Source organism: Centropristis striata, chromosome 9, assembly GCF_030273125.1.
Source record: "Centropristis striata isolate RG_2023a ecotype Rhode Island chromosome 9, C.striata_1.0, whole genome shotgun sequence".
NCBI lineage: Eukaryota > Metazoa > Chordata > Actinopteri > Perciformes > Serranidae > Centropristis > Centropristis striata.
In genome coordinates this window covers 147,511-165,010 of record NC_081525.1, presented here as the reverse complement: position 1 = coordinate 165,010, position 17,500 = coordinate 147,511, and the positions used below count along the sequence as shown (strand labels likewise).

The following is a 17,500-nucleotide window of genomic DNA, read 5'->3' as shown; positions in this document are numbered from 1 at the left end:
GCCCAAAATTCTGCATTGAAGTGAATGGGACGGGCGACAAAAATTGAAGGAAAAAGAACAATAATTGGAGATTTTTAAACGTCTACTTCTCCGCATAATTTCACCTAGAGACTCCATTTAAACTTTAAACAGTAGACACAAGTCTTGTGTATCGTGTATTAATCCACGTTTCGATAGGTCATATAGTTTTTTATCAATCCCTGTTCAATGACCATGATCATTTTTGGAGAAATTCTGAGATTATAATGGGTATGGGGTATGTTCGTATCAGAGTGTGTGATGTCATCACCAGAGTGTAGAAATAAACATTTACAGTGTTTCATTGTTACTGAAACTGAATTATCTCATTTATCATTTTACGTCTTTTACTGTCGTGGTTTAGCAGTTTTTCACCCTAAAATCTCCAGACATTTTTTACAGTGTAGCAGCAGTAAGAAGCTCGTCTTCCTCAGATTCAACAGCAGGAACAACCGATGAAAGATGAATAAAAGATGAGAATGAATCCTGATCACTGAATTATTGATATGGTGACTGTAACTCTCAGCAGGATCAGCATCAACACCTGTTGGCTCCATCTAGTCACCTGTTGGCTCCATCTAGTCACCTGTTGGCTCCATCTAGTCACCTGTTGGCTCCATCTAGTCACCTGTTGGTGCCATCTAGTCACCTGTTGGCTCCATCTATTCACTGTTGGCTCCATCTAGTCATGTTCACCTGTTGGCTCCATCTAGTCACCTGTTGGCTCCATCTAGTCACCTGTTGGCTCCATCTAGTCACCTGTTGGCTCCATCTAGTCATGTTCACCTGTTGGCTCCATCTAGTCACCTGTTGGCTCCATCTAGTCACCTGTTGGCTCCATCTAGTCATGTTCACCTGTTGGCTCCATCTAGTCACCTGTTGGCTCCATCTAGTCACCTGTTGGCTCCATCTAGTCATGTTCACCTGTTGGCTCCATCTAGTCACCTGTTGGCTCCATCTAGTCATGTTCACCTGTTGGCTCCATCTAGTCACCTGTTGGCTCCATCTAGTCACCTGTTGGCTCCATCTAGTCATGTTCACCTGTTGGCTCCATCTAGTCACCTGTTGGCTCCATCTAGTCATGTTCACCTGTTGGCTCCATCTAGTCACCTGTTGGCTCCATCTAGTCACCTGTTGGCTCCATCTAGTCACCTGTTGGCTCCATCTAGTCACCTGTTGGCTCCATCTAGTCACCTGTTGGTGCCATCTAGTCACCTGTTGGCTCCATCTATTCACTGTTGGCTCCATCTAGTCATGTTCACCTGTTGGCTCCATCTAGTCACCTGTTGGCTCCATCTAGTCACCTGTTGGCTCCATCTAGTCACCTGTTGGCTCCATCTAGTCATGTTCACCTGTTGGCTCCATCTAGTCACCTGTTGGCTCCATCTAGTCACCTGTTGGCTCCATCTAGTCATGTTCACCTGTTGGCTCCATCTAGTCACCTGTTGGCTCCATCTAGTCACCTGTTGGCTCCATCTAGTCATGTTCACCTGTTGGCTCCATCTAGTCACCTGTTGGCTCCATCTAGTCATGTTCACCTGTTGGCTCCATCTAGTCACCTGTTGGCTCCATCTAGTCACCTGTTGGCTCCATCTAGTCACCTTTTGGCTCCATCTAGTCACCTGTTGGCTCCATCTAGTCACCTGTTGGCTCCATCTAGTCATGTTCACCTGTTGGCTCCATCTAGTCACCTGTTGGCTCCATCTAGTCACCTTTTGGATCCATCTAGTCACCTGTTGGCTCCATCTAGTCACCTGTTGGCTCCATCTAGTCACCTTTTGGCTCCATCTATTCATCTGTTGGCTCCATCTAGTCACCTGTTGGCTCCATCTAGTCACCTTTTGGCTCCATCTAGTCATCTGTTGGCTCCATCTAGTCATGTTCACCTGTTGGCTCCATCTAGTCACCTGTTGGCTCCATCTAGTCACCTGTTGGCTCCATCTAGTCATGTTCACCTGTTGGCTCCATCTAGTCACCTGTTGGCTCCATCTAGTCACCTTTTGGCTCCATCTAGTCACCTGTTGGCTCCATCTAGTCACCTGTTGGCTCCATCTAGTCACCTGTTGGCTCCATCTAGTCATGTTCACCTGTTGGCTCCATCTAGTCACCTGTTGGCTCCATCTAGTCACCTTTTGGCTCCATCTAGTCATGTTCACCTGTTGGCTCCATCTAGTCACCTGTTGGCTCCATCTAGTCACCTGTTGGCTCCATCTAGTCACCTGTTGGCTCCATCTATTCACTGTTGGCTCCATCTAGTCATGTTCACCTGTTGGCTCCATCTAGTCACCTGTTGGCTCCATCTAGTCATGTTCACCTGTTGGCTCCATCTAGTCACCTGTTGGCTCCATCTAGTCACCTGTTGGCTCCATCTAGTCATGTTCACCTGTTGGCTCCATCTAGTCACCTGTTTGCTCCATCTAGTCACCTGTTGGCTCCATCTAGTCATGTTCACCTGTTGGCTCCATCTAGTCACCTGTTGGCTCCATCTAGTCACCTGTTGGCTCCATCTAGTCACCTTTTGGCTCCATCTAGTCACCTGTTGGCTCCATCTAGTCACCTGTTGGCTCCATCTAGTCACCTGTTGGCTCCATCTAGTCATGTTCACCTGTTGGCTCCATCTAGTCACCTGTTGGCTCCATCTAGTCACCTTTTGGCTCCATCTAGTCACCTGTTGGCTCCATCTAGTCACCTGTTGGCTCCATCTAGTCACCTTTTGGCTCCATCTAGTCACCTGTTGGCTCCATCTAGTCACCTGTTGGCTCCATCTAGTCACCTGTTGGCTCCATCTAGTCACCTTTTGGCTCCATCTATTCATCTGTTGGCTCCATCTAGTCACCTGTTGGCTCCATCTAGTCACCTTTTGGCTCCATCTAGTCATCTATTGGCTCCATCTAGTCATGTTCACCTGTTGGCTCCATCTAGTCACCTGTTGGCTCCATCTAGTCATGTTCACCTGTTGGCTCCATCTAGTCACCTGTTGGCTCCATCTAGTCATGTTCACCTGTTGGCTCCATCTAGTCTACTGTTGGCTCCATCTAGTCATGTTCACCTGTTGGCTCCATCTAGTCACCTGTTGGCTCCATCTAGTCATGTTCACCTGTTGGCTCCATCTAGTCACCTGTTGGCTCCATCTAGTCACCTGTTGGCTCCATCTAGTCACCTTTTGGCTCCATCTAGTCACCTGTTGGCTCCATCTAGTCATGTTCACCTGTTGGCTCCATCTAGTCACCTGTTGGCTCCATCTAGTCATGTTCACCTGTTGGCTCCATCTAGTCACCTGTTGGCTCCATCTAGTCACCTTTTGGCTCCATCTAGTCACCTGTTGGCTCCATCTAGTCACCTTTTGGCTCCATCTAGTCACCTTTTGGCTCCATCTAGTCACCTGTTGGCTCCATCTAGTCATGTTCACCTGTTGGCTCCATCTAGTCACCTGTTGGCTCCATCTAGTCACCTTTTGGCTCCATCTAGTCATGTTCACCTGTTGGCTCCATCTAGTCACCTGTTGGCTCCATCTAGTCATGTTCACCTGTTGGCTCCATCTAGTCATGTTCACCTGTTGGCTCCATCTAGTCACCTGTTGGCTCCATCTAGTCACCTTTTGGCTCCATCTATTCATCTGTTGGCTCCATCTAGTCACCTGTTGGCTCCATCTAGTCACCTGTTGGCTCCATCTAGTCATGTTCACCTGTTGGCTCCATCTAGTCACCTGTTGGCTCCATCTAGTCATGTTCACCTGTTGGCTCCATCTAGTCTACTGTTGGCTCCATCTAGTCATGTTCACCTGTTGGCTCCATCTAGTCACCTGTTGGCTCCATCTAGTCATGTTCACCTGTTGGCTCCATCTAGTCACCTGTTGGCTCCATCTAGTCACCTGTTGGCTCCATCTAGTCACCTTTTGGCTCCATCTAGTCACCTGTTGGCTCCATCTAGTCATGTTCACCTGTTGGCTCCATCTAGTCACCTGTTGGCTCCATCTAGTCATGTTCACCTGTTGGCTCCATCTAGTCACCTGTTGGCTCCATCTAGTCACCTTTTGGCTCCATCTAGTCACCTTTTGGCTCCATCTAGTCACCTGTTGGCTCCATCTAGTCATGTTCACCTGTTGGCTCCATCTAGTCACCTGTTGGCTCCATCTAGTCACCTTTTGGCTCCATCTAGTCATGTTCACCTGTTGGCTCCATCTAGTCACCTGTTGGCTCCATCTAGTCACCTGTTGGCTCCATCTAGTCATGTTCACCTGTTGGCTCCATCTAGTCATGTTCACCTGTTGGCTCCATCTAGTCATGTTCACCTTGAACTCTCTGTAGTTTTGGTCTATTTCCTCCATGTCTGACTCCTTTCATCCTGCCTGTATTCACTAGTCTGGATGGAGTCAACAAGTCTGGATCAGGATCTTCTGGAGACTCCAGAGGGTTAAAAGAAAGAAAAGAGTGAAATGATCTTACTGAGGGAGAGAGGAGGAAGAGGAGGAGGAGGAGGAGCAGCGGCCTGGCGGTAGCAGCAGACATCTTGTTTCTCCAGCAGACGAAGGCAGCAGGACGTCAGCTCACCTCGGGATCTAAAACACACATTACATCACACAATCTGTATCTCTGGAGGACAAACTGGAGAGCACAAGTTTAGAAAACGACCATTAAATGTCCATTTGTATCACGTTAAGTTCCTTCTGATGAGAAACAAACGCTTCTCATTCATAAAACAGTCATCACACTGTAAAAAAGGTCTAAAAACCAGATAAAAACACTAAATCTGAGGGAAATGATCTTGCTGCATGCATAATTTGCCTTGACAAGATTTGTTAAATTAAGATTATTAAATCTAGAAATAAGCATGTTGAACACTTAAAATAATAAATTGACTCTTCAAGTCAGAAAAGCAGAAAAAATGAGACAGAAAAAAAAAAGAGTCAGAAAAACAGAAAAAATGAGACAGAAAAACAGAAAAAAGAGTCAGAGAAACAGTAAGAAACTGTAAATGTTGCAGACAGACACCAGCTGGAAACACACAAACTTTTCTCCTCCAATGGTTTGTATAATAATAATAATTATTATGTCAGTGCAAGAGTTCATGAGAAGAAAAACTAATAAATCCTTTCAGCATTCCTGGATCAACACCAAAAATGAGTCCCTTGTTGCTCAGCCCTCAGCATATATTTCTCATTGAATTCAACAGAAATCCATGAAGAAGGTTCTGCACTGCAAAAAACATGGAGCTCACCAAGTATTTTCTTCTTCTATCTATCAATAGTATCTTAATTATCTTGTTTTTAGTTTAATTTACCTACTGGCCATAGCTTCATGTGCTTATTTTAACAACATGTATCTTTTTGTAACTAAAAATGAGTGAGTAACCCCTCTACACAGGGTGAGTAACCCCTCTTCACAGGGTGAGTAACCCCTCTACACAGGGTGAATAACCCCTCTTCACAGGGTGAGTAACCCCTCTACACAGGGTGAGTAACCCCTCTTCACAGGGTGAGTAACCCCTCTACACAGGAGGAGTAACCCCTCTACACAGGGTGAGTAACCCCTCTACACAGGGTGAGTAACCTCTCTAAACAGGGTGAGTAACCCCTCTTCACAGGGTGAGTAACCTCTCTACACAGGGTGAGTAACCCCTCTTCACAGGGTGAGTAACTCCTCTTCACAGGGTGAGTAACCCCTCTACACAGGGTGAGTAACCCCTCTTCACAGGGTGAGTAACCCCTCTACACAGGAGGAGTAACCCCTCTACACAGGGTGAGTAACCCCTCTACACAGGAGGAGTAACCCCTCTACACAGGGTGAGTAACCCCTCTTCACAGGGTGAGTAACCCCTCTACACAGGGTGAATAACCCCTCTTCACAGGGTGAGTAACCCCTCTACACAGGGTGAGTAACCCCTCTTCACAGGGGGAGTAACCCCTCTTCACAGGGTGAGTAACCCCTCTTCACAAGGTGAGTAACCCCTCTACACAGGGTGAGTAACCCCTCTTCACAGGGTGAGTAACCCCTCTACACAGGGTGAGTAACCCCTCTTCACAGGGGGAGTAACCCCTCTACACAGGGTGAGTAACCCCTCTTCACAGGGTGAATAACCCCTCTTCACAGGGGGAGTAACCCCTCTTCACAGGGTGAGTAACCCCTCTTCACAGGGGGAGTAACCCCTCTACACAGGGGGAGTAACCCCTCTTCACAGGGGGAGTAACCCCTCTACACAGGGTGAGTAACCCCTCTTCACAGGGGGAGTAACCCCTCTACACAGGGGGAGTAACCCCTCTTCACAGGGTGAGTAACCCCTCTTCACAGGGGGAGTAACCCCTCTTCACAGGGTGAGTAACCCCTGTGACCAGGATTTTAAAATGTATTCTAAAGGAGACAGGGAGCCAATGTAAGGCTTTAAGAACAGGGGATATGTGGGTCCTCCTATGTGTGCGGGTCAGAATTCTCGCTGCAGAGTTCTGAACTAATTGCAGACGCGACAGCTCATTTTTGTTTAGACATTAAAACAAACTATTGCAGTAGTCTAGCCGAGAAGACACAAATGCATGAATAATGAGCTCTAAGTCATTATGTGACACCATTTTCCTGAGCTTGGAGATTTTTCTCAATTGAAAGAAGCAATTTCTCAACAGCTGTTTACAATGCTGCACTAAGGACATGTCTTTGTCAAAGATGACGACCAGATTTCTCAGGGTGGGTTTAGCTGACTGGCTTAAATCACCCAAGTACTTGTTTATTTCTGGAATTAAGTCCTCCGGGGCAATAACAAGGGTTTCAGTTTTATCTGGATTTAACTGTAAAGAATTTTCACACAGCCATTGTTTCACTTCCACTAAGCACTGGACTAAGGAGTCAAGCTTCTGGACCTCCGTAGGCTTAAAGGAACAGTAAAGCTGTATATCATCGGCAAACAGGTGGAAAGAAACATTGCTAAACCTTTGGATGACCTTACCCAAGGGGATCAAATACAGCAGAAATAACACAGGGCCCAAAACAGAACCTTGGGGGACACCACATAACAGGTCCGCTGGATCAGACCTTATTTGGTTGGCTGAGACACTAAAACTACGACCAGTTAAATAGGAGGAGAACCAATTTAGAACCAGCCCTGACAGTCCTACTAGGTCCCTCAATCTTCTCAGCAGGATGCTGTGATCAACTATGTCAAAGGCTCAGGACAGATCCAGGAGAACTAAAACAGAACATTTACCAGAGTCAGCAGACATCATACTGTCGCTGGACACTTTCAGTAAAGCTGTTTCCGTAGAGTGGAGTTTGCGGAACCCAGACTGGAATGTCTCATGGATGTTATTTTGATCCAGAATAGATGACAACTGTTCAGAGACCACCTTCTCTAAGACTTTAGACAAGAACGGGAGCTTGGAAATAGGCCTGAAATTTTTTTAGGTCTGTCGGGTCTAAGTCTACTTTTTTGAGTAGAGGCTCCACTATAGCATGTTTAAAAGCACTGGGAAACACACCAGTGGAGAGAGAGAGATTCACCATTTTAGTATCCCAGGGGCCAATTACAGTAAACACAGAACCAAAAAGCCTCCAAGGAAGGACATCGGATGAGCAAGAGGAGGGCTTCATTTTAGTCACTAGTGCAGAAATATCATCAAGGGTCACAGACTCAAACGAGGACCACACGCTGGAGAATCGCACAACAGGGATCTGATCCTTAATTGTCTTAATTTTGTTTATGAAAAATCTTAAAAAATCATTGCTATCAGCATCACAGCAAACAGGGACAACTGGAGCAGTTGGATAGACAAGACAATTTATAGTGTCGAACAACACTTTGGGGTTTCTCTTGTTTACCATTACCAACTGACGGATATAGTCAGATCTGGCTGGTAAACTACCTGTGTCCTGTCCTCTGATTGGCTGGCAAACTACCTGTGTTCTGTCCTCTGATTGGCTGGCAAACTGCCTGTGTTCTGTCCAGTGATTGGCTGGCAAACTACCTGTGTTCTGTCCAGTGATTGGCTGGTAAACTACCTGTGTTCTGTCCTCTGATTGGCTGGCAAACTACCTGTGTTCTGTCCAGTGATTGGCTGGTAAACTGTCTGTGTCCTGTCGTCTGATTGGCTGGTAAACTGGTCTGTGTTCTGTCCAGTGATTGGCTGGTAAACTACCTGTGTTCTGTCCAGTGATTGGCTGGTAAACTACCTGTGTTCTGTCCAGTGATTGGCTGGTAAACTACCTGTGTTCTGTCCAGTGATTGGCTGGTAAACTACATGTGTTCTGTCCAGTGATTGGCTGGTAAACTACCTGTGTTCTGTCCAGTGATTGGCTGGTAAACTACCTGTGTTCTGTCCAGTGATTGGCTGGTAAACTACCTGTGTTCTGTCCAGTGATTGGCTGGTAATCTGCCTGTGTTCTGTCCAGTGATTGGCTGGTAAACTACCTGTGTTCTGTCCAGTGATTGGCTGGTAAACTGTCTGTGTCCTGTCGTCTGATTGGCTGGTAAACTGTCTGTGTTCTGTCCAGTGATTGGCTGGTAAACTACCTGTGTTCTGTCCAGTGATTGGCTGGTAAACTACCTGTGTTCTGTCCAGTGATTGGCTGGTGAACTACCTGTGTTCTGTCCAGTGATTGGCTGGTAATCTGCCTGTGTTCTGTCCAGTGATTGGCTGGTAAACTACCTGTGTTCTGTCCAGTGATTGGCTGGTAAACTACCTGTGTTCTGTCCAGTGATTGGCTGGTAAACTACCTGTGTCCTGTCGTCTGATTGGCTGGTAAACTGCCTGTGTTCTGTCCTCTGATTGGCTGGTAAACTGCCTGTGTCCTGTCCTCTGATTGGCTGGTAAAGTGCCTGTGTTCTGTCCTCTGATTGGCTGGTAAACTGCCTGTGTTCTGTCCAGTGATTGGCTGGTAAACTGCCTGTGTTCTGTCCAGTGATTGGCTGGTAAACTGCCTGTGTTCTGTCCAGTGATTGGCTGGTAAACTACCTGTGTCCTGTCGTCTGACTGGCTGGTAAACTGCCTGTGTCCTGTCCTCTGATTGGCTGGTAAACTGCCTGTGTTCTGTCCTCTGATTGGCTGTTAAACTGCCTGTGTTCTGTCCTCTGATTGGCTGGTAAACTGCCTGTGTTCTGTCCTCTGATTGGCTGGTAAAGTGCCTGTGTTCTGTCCTCTGATTGGCTGGTAAACTGCCTGTGTCCTGTCCTCTGATTGGCTGGTAAAGTGCCTGTGTTCTGTCCTCTGATTGGCTGGTAAAGTGCCTGAGAACAGAAGCTGTCCCTGTGTCTGACTCTGCAGGACGGAGCAGTCGGTCCTGGTCCCTCGGGGACATCTTGGCAGCTCGGCGTTTCACCAAACCTGCCAGCAACAAGCCCCGCCCCCTGCTGCCGTTGTCAGGGCAACAGCTGAGAGCTGCTGAGTTTGGATCTGAAGTGAACCACGTGGACCTGGATCCTCCGTCTGCTCCGTCTTCTGTTCTGCTGTAAATAGATGATCCCTTAAATTCAGTTTCTAACTCAGATGTGAACGTTACTTCAATAGAAACTCGTTTATTTTGAGTCCTGAACTGAATATTAATAAGAAAACAAGACACAACATGAAGGAGTGAGACGCTCCGCCACAGAAAGCTTTCAGCACAAACTGACACTAATTCATTCCTGAAGAAAACACCACAATACTGTTGGTCTCTCTCTCTCTCCCTCTCTCTCTCTGTCTCTCTCTCTCTCTCTCTCTGTCTCTCTCTCTGTCTCTCTCTCTCTCTGTGTCTCTCTCTCTCTCTCTCTCTGTCTCTCTCTCTCTCTCTCTGTCTCTCTCTGTCTCTCTCTCTCTCTCTCTTTCTCTCTCTCTCTCTGTCTCTCTCTGTCTCTCTCTCTCTCTCTCTTTCTCTCTCTCTCTCTGTCTCTCTCTCTCTCTCTCTCTCTCTGCCTCTCTCTCTCTCTCTCTCTCTCTCTCTGTCTCTCTCTCTCTCTCTCTGTCTCTCTCTGTCTCTCTCTCTCTCTCTCTTCTTTCTCTCTCTCTCTCTGTCTCTCTCTCTCTCTCTCTCCCTCCCTCTCTCTCTCTACCTCTCTCTCTCTCCCTCTCTCTCTCTCTCTCTCTCTCTGTTTAGAGAAGGATATTATAAACAAGGACTAAATGTGAATCAGTAATCTTTGTTCCATCTTCACTGGTGATCTCCATAAAATCACCAGTGAGTTTCATGTCCAGCTGGTTTGAGTTTAAGTTTGAATTTTTTTTATTTTGCACAATAATAAGACAAAAGACAAGGATAAAGAGATAAGAACAAAGGGAAGGTGCAAGATAGCAGCTAGAAACCCAAAAGGGCTTCTACAGGGCCTGGATATTTAAATCTGATGAGTCTCAGATTCAGGATCAGAAGGATCCTCAGAGTCTCCAGAACTAACACGCCTCATGATTTAATGCTGAATAAAACAGTTTCATGTTAAAAATCAGTTTAACAATTCAACAGCTGGCACCAACGTTTGATTATCTTGTTTTTAGTTAAAAAAACAGTAAATCCTCCATCCTGTAAATCCATCCTCAAACTGTCCAGCTTTCAGCCACGTTTCTAGTTTCTGACACAGATTAGTTGAAGTTTCACACTTCTTTAAATAAAATGTGGAATGTTCCATATTAAACCTTTAAATAATTCCTGTGAGTTAAGTTCATCTGATAACAGCCAAAACTCTAGTGGCTCACATTTTTCTCTCTACAAAGCCGTTTTTCTTTAAAATATATAAATAAATGAATACTCAGCTGAGGTGAATGGAAGATAACAAGCACCTCCCACACTGTGTTTAACAGCTGATAGTGAGATTTATACTGATCTCAGCCTTATTTAACCCTCTGGCCCACTCTCATTTAACCCTTTAAACCTCCAAAACATGCCATAAAAACTTTACAGATTTGTTCTACTTTTTTCTGCATAAACCTCTTAAACAACTTCTGCCCTGCTCAAAACTACCAAACATTCAAAGATTTTGAGGATTTTAACCCTTTAAATGCCAGTTTGATTGCATGATGTCACTGTTTTTCAAAGAAGAAACACAAAAAAATGTAGTTATTTTCCATATCATAAATAATTTTTGGCTTGGGCTTTGGTTTCATCACAGTCTTGGATATGTCAAAGATTAAGAACAAAATGGATTTTGATGCATTTTTAGTTTTTGTGTTTCTGTGAGAAATGCAGTATATGACAGTAGCAGAGGTTTAGTCTACGGGACACGCAGGTATACGCCCTAGATTATCTTTTCTTCCCATATATCCACGTGATGCACGAGAATACGTAACAACATTATTGTGTGACAGCTGATTGATTCAGTGAATCAACCCATTCTGTGTTCATGTGATCTTTGGACCTCTGAGGCTCCTGTTGCCTGTGACGACAACTGCAACAAATCTATTTCACGGCGTTCTCAGTTCTCGGCACAAAGGAGAACATCGGGGAGAGAGATTAAAATAAAACAACACCAGACACTTTTTCAGTGTTTTTGAAGCGTGCCGCTGCAGCTTCAGCAGAAGAAGCTGGAGACAAACCAAACAGGAAGTGATGTTCCTCTGCAGAACCAGAGGAGCTAGCATAACGCCAACCAGGGTTCCCCCAGTGCTTTATAGTACACATGGATGTGTTAGCAGAGTCCACCACAGAATTTACAAATGACTGTCAAAATAAGAGCCTTAAATAAAACATATAAGAACCCTTATTCTCCTTTACAATAATTCATAAAAAATATGCAATGATTAAGATGGAATAGTGGCTTTAGAATGTGAGAGGCACCAGATTTAGACTTTTAGGGTAAAATGTTCTGCGGGGGATCGTGGCCCTGGACCCCGGACTTAGTTTGGGTCCCCCTTCCTAGTCTCAGAACATCCAGACAGTGAATCAGCCAGCAGGACGTTCAGGCTGATGAAAGGTTGGTTTGTTAAAACTATTCTAACATTTGTCAGATTGAGCCTTTTTGGAAGACTCTACATTTAAGTATTTTTAATAAATGGCTTATAATAACACATAATAGTCATAATTTAGAAATTCCTGTCAACTTTTAACATTATTTTTTACAGTAACACGGTGGAGCGGCGGGGGGCTTCTCCACCAGCAGACTGACAGTTTACTGGGGAAACGACCTCAGCAGGTGATTGTTTATATTTAAATATATTGTAGTGTTCCTCAGTATATTCACCACCATCAGATGGTTTCTATACATGAACAACCAGACGACTGTTGCCGTGGACGACACCAAGACGAGCTGACCAACTTCAGTCATGAACAGGCCCCGCCCCCCTCCCAACAACCCGTCGTCATGGGAACGACAATGACTGACAGGCTTCTCAGCCCCTAAGTGTATGTCACGTTCATGAACATCAGGGAAATCACAGAACTATGAAGGGTAAACATATGTTCACGTGTGTGTGTGTGTGCGTGTGTGTGTGTGTGTGTGTGTGTGTGTGTGTGTGTGTGTGTGTGTGTGTGTAATCAGGGCTTAATGAGTCTCAGAGGCTTCATGTTCAACACTGTCAGCCTCAGTGTGTTCATGTTTGATCCCACTAAACACACACACACACACACACACACACACACTCACACACACACACACACACGCTGGCTCGGCTCCAGCTGTTTGATAGCTCTAATAAATAAAGTGGAGTTATACTCAAGAGAGAGAAAAGATAAAGGAAGAAATGAAGAAGTTAGAGAAGAAGCAGAAGAAGAAGAGGAAGAAGAAGAAGAAGCAGAAGAAGAAGAAGAAGAAGAAGAAGAAGCAGAAGAAGAAGAAGAAGAAGAAGAAGAAGAAGCAGAAGAAGAAGAAGAAGAAGAAGCAGAAGAAGAAGAGGAAGAAGAAGAATGTGTGTGGGAAGAGAAAGATTTCTCTCAGGAGGAAAATGTTTCTTAATGATCACTAACCGATAAAAACTCTGAACCAGACGAGAAAAGAGAGAAAAGAGAGAAAAGAGAGAAAAGAGAGAGAGTTTCTTCATGTCCAGGATTTCACAGCTGTCCAGACCCTCAGACCCCCAGACCCCCAGACCCTCAGACCCTCAGGCCCTCAGGCCCTCAGACCCTCAGACCCTCAGACCCCCAGACCCTCAGACCCTCAGACCCCCAGACCCTCAGACCCCCAGACCCCTCAGACCCCCAGACCCTCAGACCCCCAGACCCCCAGACCCTCAGACCCCCAGACTATCAGACCCTCAGACCCCCAGACCCTCAGACCCCCAGACCATCAGACCATCAAACCATCAGACCCCTTAGACCCCCAGACCCTCTGACCATCAGACCATCAGACCCCTTAGACCCCCAGACCCTAACCTAATCTTGTCTAAAACACCCGTCTGCTGTCTGTGGGTCGCTGGTTCTCCGTGTGGCTGCCAGCGAGTCGCTCTAGTCTCAGATTCTATATTTAGCCCAAAGAATTATGGGAGGAATTAATATACAGACATGACTTAACTCCATTATTTAGGGAGAGAGAGGGGATCAACACTGGCCTGGTTTCTCCCTGCTCCTTTTCCCACAATCCACTGGGGGCTCAGTCACGGGACCAGATAGTTAAAATACCACCAGCATCCTCAGAGACTAGAGACCAGAGACCAGAGACTAGAGACCAGAGACCAGAGACTAGAGACTAGAGACCAGAGACCAGAGACTAGAGACTAGAGACTAGAGACCAGAGACTAGAGACTAGAGACCAGAGACCAGAGACCAGAGACTAGAGACTAGAGACCAGAGACCAGAGACTAGAGACCAGAGACCAGAGACCAGAGACTAGAGACCAGAGACTAGAGACTAGAGACTAGACGGTCTGGAACAAACATCAAGAGATAGTTAAAATACCATCAGCATCCTCAGAGACTAGAGACCAGAGACCAGAGACCAGAGACTAGAGACTAGAGACCAGAGACCAGAGACTAGAGACTAGAGACCAGAGACCAGAGACCAGAGACTAGAGACTAGACGGTCTGGAACAAACATCAAGAGATAGTTAAAATACCATCAGCATCCTCAGAGACTAGAGACTAGAGACCAGAGACCAGAGACTAGAGACTAGAGACTAGACGGTCTGGAACAAACATCAAGAGATAGTTAAAATACCATCAGCATCCTCAGAGACTAGAGACCAGAGACCAGAGACCAGAGACTAGAGACTAGAGACCAGAGACCAGAGACTAGAGACCAGAGACCAGAGACCAGAGACTAGAGACTAGACGGTCTGGAACAAACATCAAGAGATAGTTAAAATACCATCAGCATCCTCAGAGACTAGAGACTAGAGACCAGAGACCAGAGACTAGAGACTAGAGACTAGACGGTCTGGAACAAACATCAAGAGATAGTTAAAATACCATCAGCATCCTCAGAGACTAGAGACTAGAGACCAGAGACCAGAGACCAGAGACTAGAGACTAAAGACTAGACGGTCTGGAACAAACATCAAGAGACAGATGCACAGTACAGTGCGTGTACAGACACACGCTGTGTAGTGTGTGTGGAAATCAAATAGTGATGAGTCATTCGTGCCACGAGCGAACGTAGCGGACGCCTGTGTGCACGCTCGTCTCAATGTACAAATAATTATTCTAGTCTACACGTGCACACGTTAAGGTGTCTGAAGCGTTAGGACAATAACACACACGCGTTAACGCCTATATTACACAGAGTCTCAGCTTCACACGGGATTGTTTATAAGAAAGCAGAACTTATAGATGAACTCCAAGCCCCCACAGAGCTGTCAGGATATTTCTATTATTTTCAGGCCCGTTTTTATTTTCTTGATAACGAAATCTCTCTCTCTCTCTCGAATATATCAAATTGATATTTTATGATAGCAACGGTGAAAGGGATATAGGAAAGGGAATAAGGAATAAAACTTTAAGTTTATCTGGTACGTACGAGATAGTCTTTCTCTTCATCTATAAGTTATGCTTTCTTATAAGCAATACCATATAAGGCTGAGACTCTGTGTAACACTGATCTGTGTAGATATGCTGCAGAACATAGAAAATGAATAACTGTCAGGTCCTGATGATCCAGTGGACCTCGTGCGTAAATGCGCACAGCCTCTTCCTCAGTTTGTTCCTCATAGGCGTTACACGCGTGTGTGTTATTGTCCTAAAGCCAACGCTTCAGACGCCTTAATGTGTGCACGTGTAGACAAGAATAGTTATTTGTGCATTGAGACGTGCGTGCACACAGGCGTCCGCTACGTTCGCTCGTGGCACTTTTCACCCGTCACCCATGTTATCTGGTGTACGCGTGTCTGTAAGCACGCCTATTAATCAGACTTTATGCTGGCACAGGCGACGTGTTTTAGGCGTTTAAGTATAGTGTGCTGGCATAAAATACCCCTCATAATGTGTGAGGAGTGTGCGCGCTTACGCGCATGTGTGTGTGTGTAACTGTAATCACATCAAAGATCAGAGCAATCAACAGAATTAACTGACACCTGTTCCGGCACAGTGACAGCAGAGGTGGACAGACTGGAATTTCTGGCCTCGAACAGAAAGCATTTTTGGCAAAACCATAATACCTATCATTGATCCGACTTCACTTTGAGCGTCCTGAGTTCTTCCTGAACGTCTACATATGGTTGTTTTTTTTTCAGAAAAATGAAAAAATAGCTTTGTTAGAGCGATCTAAAAAAACTGTTCCATCTCCCTTTTTCAGAAATCTCCCTGCGTTTTTAATATGGGAGCCAATGAGGCTGTTGGTGGTGTTGGTGGATCATCTGTGCGTCCTACGCCCAAATTATAACTCTGACAGCTTTACCAGAGGATTGTGAGGGAGAAGACTAATTTTCCTACGTTTCTATGTATAAATTATTTCTGTAGAGTGGAATTTGCGGCCTGGAGCGCAGTTTTCAAATTTATTTTTTCACAGTTGTTTCTCTCCCTCTACACTCTGGCGATGATGTCTTACGTCGCGAAAAATTCGTATTCCGTAGAGAAAAGTAATAGCACACTGATCCCGATCAAACCGCACGTTTTGATATATAATTTGTCCTGCAACTCTTCAAGTTGTAGGACTAGTAGCGGGACGAAATTGCGTCCGGAAGAGGAAGAAGAAGAAATCCACAGTATAACAGTAGTGCAGCACTGGTCCCTACAGATATTGCTGGATGGGACCAGTGCTGGGGAGATTGCCCCAAGACCCTAATAATAATAATAATAATAACAGAAGAAGGCAGGTTTGTCAGGCCTCGTCAGTAATAATCAGCAGCTGTGTGTTCTGTGTGTTTGTCTTGTGTTTGACATGTTGGAGATTAAATATTGACTCATGCAGATCAACTTCTCAACTTCCACTTCATGTTGTTCTTCAGAGAACCGGATCATGTTGACAACAAGCAGAGAGAAGGAGCTGAAGATCCTCTTCTCATGATCCACGAGTCACATGTCATCACCATCTACTGCTGACTGCTCCTCAAAGATTAATAATGTATGTTTATGACCATCAACAACGTTCAGCATGGAGCTGCTGTCAGCTGAACTCTGTTAAATTAAACATTCATTTATTTTTTTATTTTGCAGTTTGCATTCAGCATTTCAATGCAATCTTTTGCGTTTAATGTTTTTTTGTGTTATTTTTGTGTTTTTTGTGGGGGTTTTTGGTAACTTTTTTGGTGTTTTTTGTGTGTGTTTTGTATTTTTTGGTAACTTTTTTTGTTTTTTCTGTCTTTTTTGTGTTTTATGTGTTTCTGTGTATTTTTTGTGTTTCTTGTAATTTGTTACAAGTTGTCTTGTGTTTTTTATGTGTATTTTTTTTGTAATTTTTGTTTGTTTTAAATGGATCAATATTTTGAACACAAAAAGTGTTCAAAATATTGATCAACATTGATCCAGTAACTCAAAATGAATGTCATATAGGTGAAGTTGAGCTGAAAACATGATACCAACATAAGTGTAATAAACAGGCAGAATGAAAAAGAGTCAAAACGGACAAACTAGCCAAAAACTCCAAAGAGTTAAAGAGTTAAAGAGTTGAAGAGTTGAAGAGTTAAAGAGTTAAAGACTTGAAGACTTGAAGAGTTGAAGAGTTGAAGAGTTGAAGAGTTAAAGAGTTAAAGAGTTGAAGACTTGAAGAGTTGAAAACTTGAAGAGTTAAAGAGTTAAAGAGTTAAAGAGTTGAAGAGTTGAAGACTTGAAGACTTGAAGAGTTGAAGAGTTAAAGAGTTAAAGAGTTGAAGAGTTGAAGAGTTAAAGAGTTAAAGACTTGAAGAGTTGAAGAGTTGAAGAGTTAAAGAGTTGAAGACTTGAAGACTTGAAGAGTTGAAGAGTTGAAGAGTTAAAGAGTTGGTGAACTAAAGATAAAGTGACTCGGTGACTCTGAACTCATGATGCTGATTCAGACTGTCAGACAGCACAACCAGCTGCTGGTCCATTAGACTAGATTAGACTAGATTAGACTAGACGTTTAGACTAGATTAGACTAGATTAGACTAGACGTTTAGACTAGATTAGACTAGAAGTTTAGACTAGATTAGACTAGATTTGACTAGATTACTCTAGACGTTTAGACTAGATTAGACTAGACGTTTAGACTAGATTAGA

General features: G+C 44.6%; 1 protein-coding gene across 3 annotated transcripts in view; it reads right to left on the bottom strand.

Moving 5' to 3' along the window:
* The window catches only part of adcyap1r1b (adenylate cyclase activating polypeptide 1b (pituitary) receptor type I), a 39,450-nt gene that overhangs the window by 18,732 nt on the left and 3,218 nt on the right, over positions 1-17,500 (bottom strand). For 2 of the 3 annotated variants that reach the window (XM_059341800.1, XM_059341801.1), the window contains exon 2: positions 4,464-4,576. In XM_059341800.1, coding sequence (XP_059197783.1) covers positions 4,464-4,526 — 63 coding nt within the window. In that variant the 5' untranslated portion in view covers positions 4,527-4,576. Of the gene's footprint in view, positions 1-225; positions 574-4,463; positions 4,577-17,500 lie in introns of those variants that run through there. The other variant, XM_059341802.1, reaches the window with a different exon arrangement.